Source organism: Syngnathus acus, chromosome 13 (genome assembly GCF_901709675.1).
Source record: "Syngnathus acus chromosome 13, fSynAcu1.2, whole genome shotgun sequence".
Classification (NCBI taxonomy): domain Eukaryota; kingdom Metazoa; phylum Chordata; class Actinopteri; order Syngnathiformes; family Syngnathidae; genus Syngnathus; species Syngnathus acus.
In genome coordinates, this window is record NC_051098.1 from 2,741,328 (window position 1) to 2,755,495 (window position 14,168).

Sequence of the window (14,168 nt, forward strand, 5' to 3'; positions counted from 1 at the left end):
TACAGTACAATCAAAATGAAGATGAGCCTCGCAAAAACTTCATCTGTACATGTTAAATCTTATGGGCACAGTACTTTCAAATATCCCAATGGAGATTTGTTTAGCAATTCAAAACAACAACCCCCCCATCCACCCCCAAAAAACAGTCCCACAACTTCAAAAAACAATATGGGTGAGTGAAAGGTTGAGGCAAAATGACCCAGAACAGACCAAATAGCAATAAATACCCGTCATCCCCTTCGAATACCACTCTTTCTCAGTGTTATAGAAAATAGTCGTATCTTATTTACATAGAACAAAGTAAGTATTCAGGTGTGGTGGAAGTTAATTTGCATCACAGGAGAAGACATCTACAGTATTTACTATATAATTGAGGATACAGATAGAAGAGGACTGGCTCCTGGGAGGACTAAAAGCCGTTACACTCAAACCCACCAAAAGCTGTCTGCATGTACACTGATTCACCACATTGACTTTGCAGATTAATTACCGAGGCACCTTCATATTCCCAATATGTGCCTCAACAAAAAAAAGATGGGACTACATTTCAGTTACCAAAAAGTTAAAATAAACAAAAACTCTGAAATCTGTGTTTTAAGTACTCATTTGCAATGTGCACGGATCCCAGTTTCGGTTTGAATTTTCACTCAATCTCTCATACGTGCTTCCTCACTCAGTCACGCTCAGTCACACGCACTTAGAAAAGAAAAACTACACAGACTAGATAGAATTTCAAAGGGCAACATTTAGCAAAAACTTATAAAAAAAATATATATATTGGTAAATTGAGTTTTGTTTGATAAAAATAAAAAAAAGCTGTTGAAATTTCCACAATGTCCAATTATTGGTAAATTGGAATAGTGTTTTGTTTGATAAAACCAGCTGTTGAAATTTCCACTATGTCCACAAAGTCATTCTCATTCCCTTGTCATTACTCCTCACTAGGTTAATTTTGTTTACCTCAGCGCATCCTTGATATAAGTTGTGTCGTTTAAGTAGTGTAATTTCATGGTTAAGTTTTCTATTGAAGAAAACAAAACAAAAAAAGGGAGAGAGAGAATTGACATTCAAAAGTCAAAATAAGAAACCTTGTTTTAATCCAATTAACCCTGTCAGCCACAATAGATTTATAAATCTTGCATTCAGGTACAGTAATACAGACCACAGAAAGTCAATTATGAATAGTAGTGTCGCACATTCAGAATTATATCACTAATTGACTATAACCTGTTAAGATCTTGAATTTCAACTAAGCAGATCACTTATCAAATTTTAATTCTATTGTCAAGTACTGTATTTTTTGGACTATAAGTCACGGTTCTTTTCATAGTTTGGGTGGGGGGGAGACTTATACTCAGGAGCGACTTATATGTGAAATTATTCACAAATTTTCAAAATTCAAAAATTCGCAATGTAGTGAGCCCGCAATAAACGAACCGTTTATTATAATAAATAATGAATAATGTTACGGTAGGACAACCAGCTTGTGCTTTAGTCCAAGTTGGCGGCACTGTTGTTGGTCGCCAGGTGACCGTTCTCAGACTTTGACTGCTTGCTATCGACTCACCCTTGGACTTAGCAACATCATGGCATTGTCCTTATAGTTGGACGAAACAAAAAACGTTTATCCAAACAATTTTGAAATTTACTGACCTCTCGCTGTCAGAGTTGGTAATTACAGTTCACGTGCCTACATAGTCTGACATACGTCTCATGAGCCCACACAGCATGATGATTAAAATACAATGTCCAAAAGCCCAGTGCAAAAAGGTAAAGTTGGGGGAGAAAAAAAAAATATTGGTTGATCTTTATTTAAATTACAATATAGACCCTTTTTTCATGTACAAGGTTCCTCTTCCTTTCATTTGTGAATGACCCAAAAAGGTTTGTCTTATTTTGAAGCAGTGTTGCTCTCAAAGACTATGCCAGAAAAATATTTTAATGTCTTTTTAAAGGAAACAAACAACAGGACGAGAAAAACAAAACAAAAAATCATCCAGTGAATTGTCTTTAACAGACAATGGCTCAAAATCCATCAACCCATACACCCAAGCCCCTCTCAGCCAATGTGCGGTTTATAGAAATAACCTGAAAGAGAGAAATTACCTTGGTTAGACTTACTTCTTAGAAAGCATACATCATATACTGAAGTGAATGCTAAACTGTATAACTGAAGGTCAGTACAAACCTTCATGTTTACGTTATTCTTACATTCTTTCTGGCGCTTTTTTGATCTAGACCACAGGTGTCAAACTCAAGGCCCGGGGGCCAGATACCGCCCGCCACATTTTATGTGGCCCGCGAAGACAAATTGTGCATCAAATTCGTGTCATTACTAGAATTGCAGATTGTCTTCACTTTTAATATCTTTTTTTTAAAATATTTGACCAGTTTTTACTCGTCTGATTTGAAAACGAGTTATTTGTTTTGTAGCTTTTACTGTATATAATATGAGGTGCTCATACATTTATTTGGGTTGACAGTCATAATGGCCCTCCGAAAGAAGCTATGACTACAATGCGGCCCGTGATAAAAATGAGTTTGACACCCCTGGTCTAGACTAATATCATTGGTTTTTACGTCTCATTGGAAGCCCAAAAGTGAAACGGCCACTAGCATTCGTTGGCCAAATTTACTGTGTAATACAATTTAAAAACACCTTTTTTTTGGGTCCATTTGGTTAACAACACCCTTCCTTCAAATACTGTAAATGGCCTCCAAATTTCAATTTGTATACTGTGAGGATCCTTTTTAAGGTACTTTTGATGAAAAAATTATAAAAAAACAAACTACTAAAAACAAGAGTTGTGAAATTTTAACCATAACACTAACCAACGATCGATTATCAAATTAATCGACAATTAATTTGAGAATTAAATACTCATTGAGAGCCATTGTTTATCTTAAAATTGTCCAAATCATCTGATTTCCGCCTCTCAAAAATAAATAATTTGATTTTTGAAGTCTCTCATAGAGCAAACTGTCTATTGTTTAATCGAAATATGACATTTGCAAACACCTTTTTTTACTTTGGGGAACAAAGGGAAAGTTACAAAGTTGTTGTTAGCAAGAATAACCTGTAAATGACATGTACAGTGGGGCAAAAAAGTATTTAGTAAGCCACCAATTGTGCAAGTTCTACCACTTACAAGATGAGAGATGGCTGTAAATTTCATAATAGGTACACTTCAACTATGAGAGACAAAATGAAAAAAAAAATCCAGAAAATCACATTGTCTGATTTTTAAAGAATTTATGACATTCCCATATGACATTCTCCCAATTCTCTTCCAGATCATCCAAATGCGCTCTCGCAAACTTCAGACGGGCCTGCACATGTACTGGCTTAAGCAGGGGGACATGTCTGGCACTCCAGGATTTGAGACCCTGGTGACGTAGTGTGTTACTTTGGTCCCAGCTCTCTGCAGGTCATTCATTAGGTCCCTGTGTGGTTCAGGGATTTTTGTTCACCGTTCTCACGATCATTTTAACACCACGGGGTGGGATCTTGCGTGGAGCCCCAGATCGAGGCCATTATTGACCAAATACTTATTTTCCACCATAATTTGCAAATATTTTTTTTAAAAAGGCAGACAATGTGATTTTCTGGATTTTTTTTTTCTCCATTTTGTCTCTCAATGTTGAAGTGTACCTATGATGAAAATTATAGGCATCTCTCATCTTGTAAGTGGGAGAACTTGCAGAATTGGTGGCTGACTAAATACTTTTTTGCCCCACTGTAGTTGAACCTGAAGCCTGGAAGACGAGCTTTTCGCATTACCGAGAACCTAAGAAAGTCAGTTTCAAAAACTGTAAAAGTATAACATCACTTCCTCTCATGTGATATTGTTTCATGTGTTGTTTGTTTGGCTTTGTTTAAGCATTCAATAATAACAAAAAGTAATCGAAAATATGTTTTTACAATACACTTAAATGCCAAACATTTTTATGTGATTATTTAATGGAATACAATAGAATAATCAATTCTAAAAAAAAAAAAATTGGTCATGGTAGTTGTACTATACAGTAGAAACACACATACAGTTAATCGAACAACTCGTAATTTAGTAATTGTGGTGTCTTACGTCTTCTCCCACCATGTTCCACAGATGAACCAATGGGAGGCCAGTACTGTTATCATAATTTGAGACCTTTAAAATACAAGACAAAGATATTGGCAGTTAGTGACATTTAACTATCAGTCTGGGGGAGATTACTGATAAAGGCCTACTTGGGCAAGCAATGCAACTCCTCTTGTCATCTCTTCGAGCGCTGATGTGGCCCCGGACGAAAAACGATCCTCTCCTGATAGAATCATACAGTAAGTATACATTAGGAAAGCAAATGAATGCAATCCATTTGAAATAAGGAATAAACTATACCAGAGAACCATGAGTTATGCATAAACTTGTCAAAACAGTGTACCTGGGAGGGGAGCGACGTTGTCAAGCAATACTTCAGCCCCTTGAAACGGTAATGTTACAAAATCAGACCTAAAAGACAAAGGCATCAATGTGTTGAACGCTGTCACACTAAACATGTTTGTAAGCATTACGGCAACAAGCAAAGATCTTGCTATAATCCTGCAGTCCCTTTATACAATGCGGATGAGCTGAAGGTAGAATATATACTGGTAATCTTCTTGAAGCGCTTTGGGCACCATATGGTATAAATAAAGCGCTATGTGCACACCATTTATCATTAAATAACACATGAATAAAGGGCATAAAATAAACTTCTATAAATTCTGATTTTAAGCCTATATTTAAAGGTTTTTAAGGAGCCATATAATGTACCAAAATAAGTCTTGTGTCAAATAAATTAGATTGTCGCAATTATATCCTGTTCTTGCCAGTTAAATGCCGTTAGTCATGTATATGTTGTACAGAGACTGAGATTAACCGGAGTCGAATTCCTTGTTTGTCATGCACAAACTTGGCCAATAAAGCTGATTCTGATTAGGGACCTACGTCTGTGTCACACAAAACAACTTTACAGATTTGCACAAACGATAGTATTTATTTACCAATGGCGGAGGAGGTACGTACTGCTCTACATGTTTCGTCTAGTCCTCTGATTGGTTCATCGGGTCTTCATATTACGCCTGTATACATATTACGGAAGCCACACAAAAGAACTTTACAGATTTTGGAATTTGGTCCACACAAAAGGGGCACCTTATTTAGAGGCGCACCTTCATTGTTTTGCAAAAATTAAAGGCTTTTAAGTGCGCCTTATGGTGCGGAAAATACGGTAAGCTATTTTTAACTTAAAACTTACGATGTGGGCTGGCGGCCACCGATTTTACTTGATGGTTTCTTTGTTAAAGCCCTGATTATATTTCGACATGTGGCTTGTATCATAGCTGGATGGCTGATACTAGTTTTATCTTCTTTGCGTCCTTGTTTGTGTTCTTCATTTTCTTTGTCTTCTTTACGGTGGCATAGGAAGACGTTTTCAATATATTAATATGTTTTAAAAGAATTGAATGTCTGAGTTTTTAAAATGTTTTGGGCAAGGTATGGTGTTGACAGCGCTATCCAAAACTGCACATTCTAGTACTATACAAGTCTGACTGTTCAAACTGCTCATTCATCATTTATTGTCCTCAATGGTAAACGGATTGATTAATTTATTGAATATCAGCAAGATGGCTGTACATACAATTATTGTCCTTTATGTGGTAAATATAAAGCAAAACCTGGTAAAGAAACCCTGGGCCAATACACTAATGAAAAAACTGTACCTCTTTCACAATGCAAGGCTAGCCATCGCTAGCTTATGTGAAAGGACTGCACTGTTTTCTTTATTCATCGAAGAAGCTTAATCTAAAAATGCAATGCTGTGTTGACAAGGGCCCTTAAACAGTACTTCTTACATATAGCCATACCTTATTTGCCGTAATGAGTCAATCTTCACTCTGTCATAGCCACCATAATCAACGTATCTTATTTCCACCTCATTTGATTCTTTATAGAAGGTGATGACCTGAGCTCTCCACCAGGCTCCTTCCACTGCTGGAGCTGCACATATCACACCAACTAGATGATGAAGACAGAGAGACCATGTGTTAATATATGTAAAAGCACGAAACAGTGAGGGAGTTATTTGAATACCGTCTTTTTCCGTGCATAATACGCACCCTAAAAATGGCATGTCGATGCTGGAAAAAAGCCTGTACCCATGTATAATACGCACCCAAATTTTGACTCTTAAGTCCGTAAATGTAAAATTATTTCAGAAAAAAGATCATCTTTGGGAACAACCGGATGTTATTCTGCCGGTCAGTATCACTGCGCATGCGCTAGCAAACTCGATAGCGAAGAAATGTTTCGGATTTGTGTAGGGTACATTGTGGCAGCAAACGAGCAGGTGATCGAGCAAGCGTCTGATACGAGAGCATTGTGTTCGTATGGAGCGTGTTTGAAGTGAACAGCAGAGAAGAAAGGAACAAGGCAAAGTAAATAAAATATTTCCTGTAATACGCATTTTGTTATTTGCTGATTGTATTAAACTATCGCATTCATTGTCAGTCAAGAAGAGAAGAGGACTATTATCCCTTCTTTGGCGAAATGACCAGAGCACAGTACAAACACACTATTGTTCTGCCACTTCAATGACTTTCTTTTGAAATGCTATACTATAACTTGCTCTCTTAACCATCTTGATGAAACTGCTAATTAAACTGTTAATTGAAACTAATAGGTAGAGAACTGAACTCTCGCTCTTTATATAGCTGGCGTGTCTTGCGCATCCGTTCTGCGCATCGGATCCGAATTTCCGCCGCAGAGTTCGAATATCTAGCGCCATCTAGGTGTCGATTTTTAAACTAGTACTGTAATGGCGGCCTCCATATGATATCCGGTCTGCGATGGAGATTAAAAAACAAACAATATTTGACAATAACGCACCATCGCATCAAACGATGTGTCGTCAATTATGAATTTTACTGACTAAGTGTGTTGGGCAGGATGGCTGAATGTGATGCGCGATTGACAACAAACAAGAAGAAAGGTGTGATTTCAAGTTTTATTTCGAGGGAGATTTTCTTCAAAAATTGTTGTACCCATGCATAATGCGCACCCCAGATTTTAGGACAATAAATTAATTAAATTTTGCGCATTATGCACGGAAAAAGACGGTAACTGTTAACATGTTACATCAGGAACGTTCTCAGTTCCTCGTTTGTGTTTATGTAACGTTAGCATACCTTATTGTTTAGCCTGTTGTTGCCTATTCATGTGACTTGTACTCCGGTGCGGCTTATATGTGCGTTTTTCTTCTTTATTATGCATTTTATGGCTGGTGCGACTTGTACTCCGGAGCGATTTATAGTGCGAAAAATACGGTAATCCAATTTGGGTCGCATTTGCCTGCTGTATGAACCAAGCCTAACACTGTGACACCAATCAGAGACTGTGGACAATACTTTGCAAAGGGTGGGTCTAGACAATATTTTTCTTTACAGGTATAGTTACCTTCAGCTGGAGAAGGAAGGGTGGGTGTGCCTGGCTGGGAGTAGCACAAGAACATCTGCTGGTCAAGGCTTCTTAGGGCATGGTAAGTAGGATGGGTGTGCTGCTGGACAAAGACGTGCCCGGCTGATACAATATTCACCACAATCACTTCAACTGTCACACCACTGGGCAGGAGCAGCTAGAGGACAAATGACAAAAATAAAAGTAAAGTAACAATTGGAGCGCTTGAACAAAACTTTACTGGCTTCAATGTTTGCAGTCAACCATGGTTTTTCACAGAGATTACAAAAAGGATTATCTGGACGGACGGATGGACACACACACACAGCTGGCCAAAGGTGTGTGTGTGTGTGTGTGTGTGTGTATGTATATATATATATAGTTTAGCACACTATCCAGTTGCAACAGCCACGCGGTTGATCATAAATTAAGGGGCCCGTAAAAGACAGCAAGGGTTTGCGGATGGGTTCACTCTTTGTTCCATTTGGGGTCTTATAAAACCCACTGTACATTTAAAACTAAAATAAACGAACCGTAACTTAAAATACTTGCGAAAGTATTGGGCCCCCTTGAACCTTTCAACATTTCGCCACATTTCAGGCTTCAAACAAAGATATAAAATTTTAATTTTTTGTCAAGAATCAACAACAAGTGGGACACAATCGTGAAGTGGAACGAAATTTATTGGATAATTTAAACTTTAACAAATAACTGAAAAGTGGGGCGTGCAATATTATTCGGCCCCCTTGCGCTAATACAGTGCCTTGCGAAAGTATTCTGCCCCCTTGAACCTTTCAACATTTCGCCACATTTCAGGCTTCAAACATAAGGATATAAAATTGTAATTTTTTGTCAAGAATCAACAACAAGTGGGACACAATCGTGAAGTGGAACGAGTGTTCTGTGAGGACTACGGGGACGACATCGACGGTCTCACCAGCTGTGTCACAGACTACATTAACTTTTGTGTAGACTCCACCATACCCACCAAAACAGTCAGGGCTTTTGCAAACAGCAAACCTTGGATCACCCCTGAGATTAAAGACCTGCTCAGGGAAAAAAGGAGGGTCTTTAAATCAGGAGACAGGGACCTGCTGAAGACGGTGCAGAGGGACCTGAAGAAGAAGATCAGGGAGGGGAAGAGCAACTACAGGAGGAGGATGGAAGACCAACTGCAGCGGGACGACGTCAGCGGGGTCTGGAGGAGCCTGAACACCATCTCAGGACGTAGCAACTCCAGACCTGCGCTAGACAGGGATCAGGAGTGGGTGAATGACCTGAACCGGTTCTTCAACCGGTTTGAACAACCATCCACTCCTCCCCCCACCCACCCAGCCCTGCTGCAACTTCCCCCGACTGGAGCCTCTTCTGCTCCGAGGACTCTCACATTGACCACGCCCCCTGCTACTTCCCCTCCAAAACCCCCCAGCCCACTCTCAACTCCACCGAACCCACCAACCACCCCCCCTGCAACCCACCCCACACCACTCCCCCACCCAGCATGGTGCTCTCCACAGCCCAGGTGGAGAGAGGACTGGCGAGGCTCAAGGTGAAGAAGGCGACGGGTCCAGATGGCATCACCTCCAGGCTGCTCAGATCCTGCTCCGGGCAACTGTGCAGGATCGTGGAGCACATATTCAACATGAGCCTGAGGCTGCACAGGGTGCCACAGCTGTGGAAGACGTCCTGCGTGGTACCGGTGCCCAAGTCATCTCGCCCCAGCGACTTCAACCACTACCGGCCGGTGGCCCTGACATCCCACCTGGCGAAGACCCTGGAGAGGCTGGTCCTCCACTACCTGCGCCTCCTGGTGAGCTCCTCCGCCGACCCCCTGCAGTTCGCCTACCGGCCGAGCATCGGGGTTGAGGACGCCGTCATCTTCCTCATGCAGAGGTCCCTGGCCCACCTGGAGCGGGCTGGAAGCACTGTGAGGATCATGTTTTATGATTTCTCCAGTGCCTTCAACACCATCCAGCCAGAACTGCTGGGGAACAAACTGCACCATGCTGGAGCCTGCCAGCAGCTGACATCATGGGTCCTGGACTTCCTCACAAACAGACCGCAGTTTGTGAGGACAGGAGGCCGTGTGTCTGACACGGTGGTCTGCAGCACAGGAGCTCCACAGGGGACCGTCCTGGCCCCCCTCCTCTTCACCATCTACACAGCTGACTTCACCCACCACACATCAACCTGCCACCTCCAGAAGTTCTCGGACGACTCCGCCATCGTCGGTCTCATTAACAACGGAGACGAGACGGAGTACCGAGAACTGAATCACAGATTCGTGGACTGGTGCCGGCGGAACCGCCTCCAGATTAACTCTGGAAAAACAAAGGAGCTGGTGGTGGACTTCCGCCGGCGCAAAGTCCCCCCCTCGCCGGTGAACATCCAGGGAACGGACATAGAGATTGTGGACTCTTACAAGTTCCTGGGTGTTCACCTGAACAATAAACTGGACTGGACTGTTAACACTCAGGCCCTATACAAGAAGGGCCAAAGCAGACTCCACCTGCTGCGCAGACTGAGGTCCTTCGGAGTGAGGGACGGCCTCCTGAGGACCTTCTACGACTCTGTGGTGGCGTCCGCCATTTTTTATGGGGTGGTCTGCTGGAGCAGCGGCATCACTGCAGCGGAGAGGAAGAGGCTGGACAAGGTGGTGAAGAAAGCCGGCTCTGTCCTGGGCTGCAGTCTGGACCGGGTGGAGGTGGTGGGGGAGAGGAGGATGGTGGCTAAGCTGTCCTCCATCATGGACAATGTCTTCCACCCCCTTCATGAGACTGTCAGAGCCCTGGAGAGCTCCATCAGTGACCGGCTTCGTCACCCACGATGCACCACCGAGAGGCATCGCAGGTCCTTCCTCCCTGCTGCCATCAGACTGTACAACCAGGCCGATCACTGTAGCTAACGGACAAAATAACATGCAATAACGTGCAATAACCATATGTGCAATCATACTATGTGCAATATCTGTCTACCTCACACTCTTTTTACCTGCTTTTTTTTGCAGTTTTTTTTTTCTTCCTTTGCACTATTTTTTTTATCTAATATTTTTTTTTTATCTCCACTGTATATTGTGTATTGTGTATTTTGTATATACTGTCCATATTTTTTAATTATATATACCTTCTACTTTTTTAAATCTTTTACCCCCTTCCCCGCATGCGCGTGTGTGTGTATATGTTAAGTGTACTGCTGCTAACATAGGAGTTTCCCCATTGAGGGAATAATAAAGGATTATCTTATCTTATTTATTGGATAATTTAAACTTTTTTAACAAATAAAAAACTGAAAAGTGGGGCGTGCAATATTACTCGGCCCCTTTACTTTCAGTGCAGCAAACTCACTCCAGAAGTTCAGTGAGGATCTTTGAATGATCCAATGTTGTCCTAAATGACTGATGATGATAAATAGAATGCACCTGTGTGTAATCAAGTCTCCGTATAAATGCACCTGCTCTTTGATAGTCTCAGGGTTCTGTTTAAAGCGCAGAGAGAACCATGAAGACAAAGGAACACACCAGGCAGGTCCGGGATACTGTTGTGGAGAAGTTTAAAGCCGGATTTGGATACAAAAAGATTTCCCAAGCTTTAAACATCTCAAGGAGCACTGTGCAAGCAATTATATTGAAATGGAAGGAGTATCAGACCACTGCAAATCTACCAAGACCCGGCCGTCCCTCCAAACTTTCATCTCAAACAAGGAGAAGACTGATCAGAGATGTAGCCAAGAGGCCCATGATCACTCTGGATGAACTGCAGATAACTACAGCTGAGGTGGGAGAGTCTGTCCATAGGACAACAATCAGTCGTCCACTGCACAAATCTGGCCTTTATGGAGGAGTGGCAAGAAGAAAGCCATTTCTCAAAGATATCCATAAAAAGTCTCGTTTAAAGTTTGCCACAAGCCACCTGGGAGACACACCAAACATGTGGAAGAAGGTGCTCTGGTCAGATGAATCCAAAATCGAACTTTTTGGCCACAATGCAAAACGATATGTTTGGCGTAAAAGCGACACAGCTCATCACCCTGAACACACCATCCCCACTGTCAAACATGGTGGTGGCAGCATCATGGTTTGGGCCTGCTTTTCTTCAGCAGGGACAGGGAAGATGGCTAAAATTGATGGGAAGATGGATGGAGCCAAATATAGGACCATTTGACCAAAATCAAAGGGAGGTGGTCTCTGTTTCTACATTAATGAACGTTGGTGTACTGATGTCACGTGTTGAAAGAGTTTTGCAGCCCTCTCCTAGAAACACTTTTCATAAACTGCTGGCCGTTCTATTCACCACGGGAGTTCTCCTCGATCGTCATGGCGGCTGTTTACATCCCACCACACGCACGTGCGAGTGAAGCCACGCAGATGCTGGCTGACCCGGTAACAGACATGGAGAAACTTCTACCAAACTCACTAATCATTGTTCTGGGTGTTCTTAACAGGGCGAACCTCGCACACGAACTCCCCAGATACAGACAGCACGTAACGTGTCCCACCAGAGGGGCACAGACTCTGGACCACTGCTACACCGTGATTAAGGATGCATACCACTCTGTGGCTCGTGCAGCTTTAGGACTCTCGGACCACTGTCTAGTTCAGGGGTGGGCAAACTTTTTGACTCGCGGGCCGAACTGGGTTCTAAATTTGGACCGGAGGGCCGAACCAGGAGCAGATGGACGTAGTGTTTGTGTGAAGTAATATAAGCGACCTGTAAAGGTCATTGCATAAAAGATTTTGGCCTTTAGTAGGTAGTAAAGCATGGATATTCCAAACAAGTTTTTTGAAAACAAATGCATTTATTAACAGCATTAAAAAAAAAAAAAGAAATTCACTAAAAAACTGTTATCAGTGATTCTCATAAAATACGACACTGTTATTATGATTAACAGTCTCCATCACTTCAGTGCCTGCAGGTCAGATTAATGAAAGATGTTTATCTTATGAGATCACATCAAACGGTAAACATTCTGACCAAATATATCATCTTGAAGAATCGGTGAAAGCATACATCCAAATAAAGTAATCAAAACGGCAACACGGGGAGGGGTATCTGAAAATCAGAGCAGAGTTTTAACTCACAAACACCTGATAACAGAGGTGAGGAAATGGGAAACACTTCCTTAAAGTAAGCCTTAAGAACTTTACAGGTTAAGATTAGTCGCAAACAGGTGTGCATCAATGTCCTTGAGCATCCTGCATTGTTTGGCAATGAGAATGGTCGCTAGTTTCAATCCCTGCTATGTGTACAAATCATATTCAAAATTTTTTACAACAAACTTGAGAGCCTCCCCTTCATTTTCAGTGGGAACAGTGTTGTTGGTCTCCCTTTTTTGCTAGTGCATCATAGTCTGGAGTAAAATTTGTTGTGGCAATTCTTAGGAGAGATCCGTTTACCTCGATCTGTGACGGGTTGATGTGGCTGAACGTCACGTCGCGTACGTCGAGCCAAATTGGCCACTCTTTTAACATTCGGCACTCACTTCTTTTCTTCGGGCCACTCATTTTAATGGAAGGATTCCAGGGGAAGGTTTGTGGGTGGCTTTAGCGTAAAACTGTATCTGAAAGCTCAGCGAGCGAATTACAAGAATGCTGTCGTCGTCAGCCCACGCTCTAAATTCGGGACTGATACAAATAGAGCGCGAGTGCGCCATGTCCGTACTACTGAGTACGTACGTACACGCACTTGTGAGTGTGCACCGAGCTTTCTGACACTGCTTCCGGTAGTAAATGCGCAGGCGAGCGGTTCCCCATCTACTGGGGAAACGCAGTCATTGCAGGCAAAATGACAAAAAAAAAAGTTTAATAATACAATTAATTCAGTGTTGGCGGGCCGGATTAAACGGTCCCGTGGGCCGGATGTGGCCCGCGGGCCGTAGTTTGCCCACCCCTGGTCTAGTTCATCTGATCCCGGCCTACAGGCAGAAACTAAAAACTTCTAAGCCTGTGGTGAGGACTGTGAGGAAGTGGACAGTGGAGTCAAGGCAGGACCTCCAAGCCTGCTTTGACTGCACCGATTGGGGAGCTTTCGAAGCTGCAACTTCAGACTTGCATGAACTCACTGACACTGTCACATCATACATCAGTTTTTGTGAGGATCTGTGTGTGCAGATTAAGACCTTCTGCACGTACAACAACGACAAACCTTGGTTTACACCGAACCTCAGGAGGCTGCGCAAAGTCAAGGAGGAGGCCTACAGGAGCGGCGACCGCGACCTGTTCAGGCAGACCAGAAACACACTGAACCGAGAGGTCAGGAAAGCCAGGAGGTGTTACGGGGAGAACCTGAAGAGACACCTCTCTGCCAATCCTGATCCCTCAACAGTGTGGAAAGGTCTGCAGAGCATCACGGGCTACAAGAAACGAACCCCCCCGTCCTGTGGAGAGCCCAAGGCTTGCTAACCAGCTAAATAAGTTCTACTGCAGGTTTGATCGGTCCTCCCACACAACGGGACTTCCTGCAGCACAATCTACATACTCACCTCTCCCCACAACTGCTCTGTCCACACCTCTATCATTGTTGTCACCCACTCTATCTCTTGCAGAGGCCGCGCCCGCACTCCAGGTCCGCGAGGAGGAAGTGCGCCAGATGTTCCGGAGACAAAAGACCAGGAAGGCACCGGGCCCAGACGGCGTGTCACCTTCCTGCTTGAAAGTCTGCGCTGAGCAGCTGGCGCCCACCTTTGCACGGATCT

General features: G+C 42.7%; 1 protein-coding gene across 3 annotated transcripts in view; it reads right to left on the reverse strand.

The window, feature by feature from the left end:
- Positions 1-1,622: 1,622 nt before the first annotated feature.
- Positions 1,623-14,168, reverse strand: part of akap1b (A kinase (PRKA) anchor protein 1b) — a 33,774-nt gene continuing 21,228 nt past the window's right edge. For all 3 annotated transcript variants that reach the window (XM_037268409.1, XM_037268410.1, XM_037268411.1), the window contains 6 exons: positions 7,479-7,656; positions 5,891-6,041; positions 4,426-4,493; positions 4,232-4,305; positions 4,086-4,151; positions 1,623-2,088 (listed from right to left, as the gene is read on the reverse strand). In XM_037268409.1, the coding sequence (XP_037124304.1) occupies positions 2,026-2,088; positions 4,086-4,151; positions 4,232-4,305; positions 4,426-4,493; positions 5,891-6,041; positions 7,479-7,656 (600 nt within the window). In that variant the 3' untranslated portion in view covers positions 1,623-2,025. The remainder of the gene's footprint in view (positions 2,089-4,085; positions 4,152-4,231; positions 4,306-4,425; positions 4,494-5,890; positions 6,042-7,478; positions 7,657-14,168) is intronic.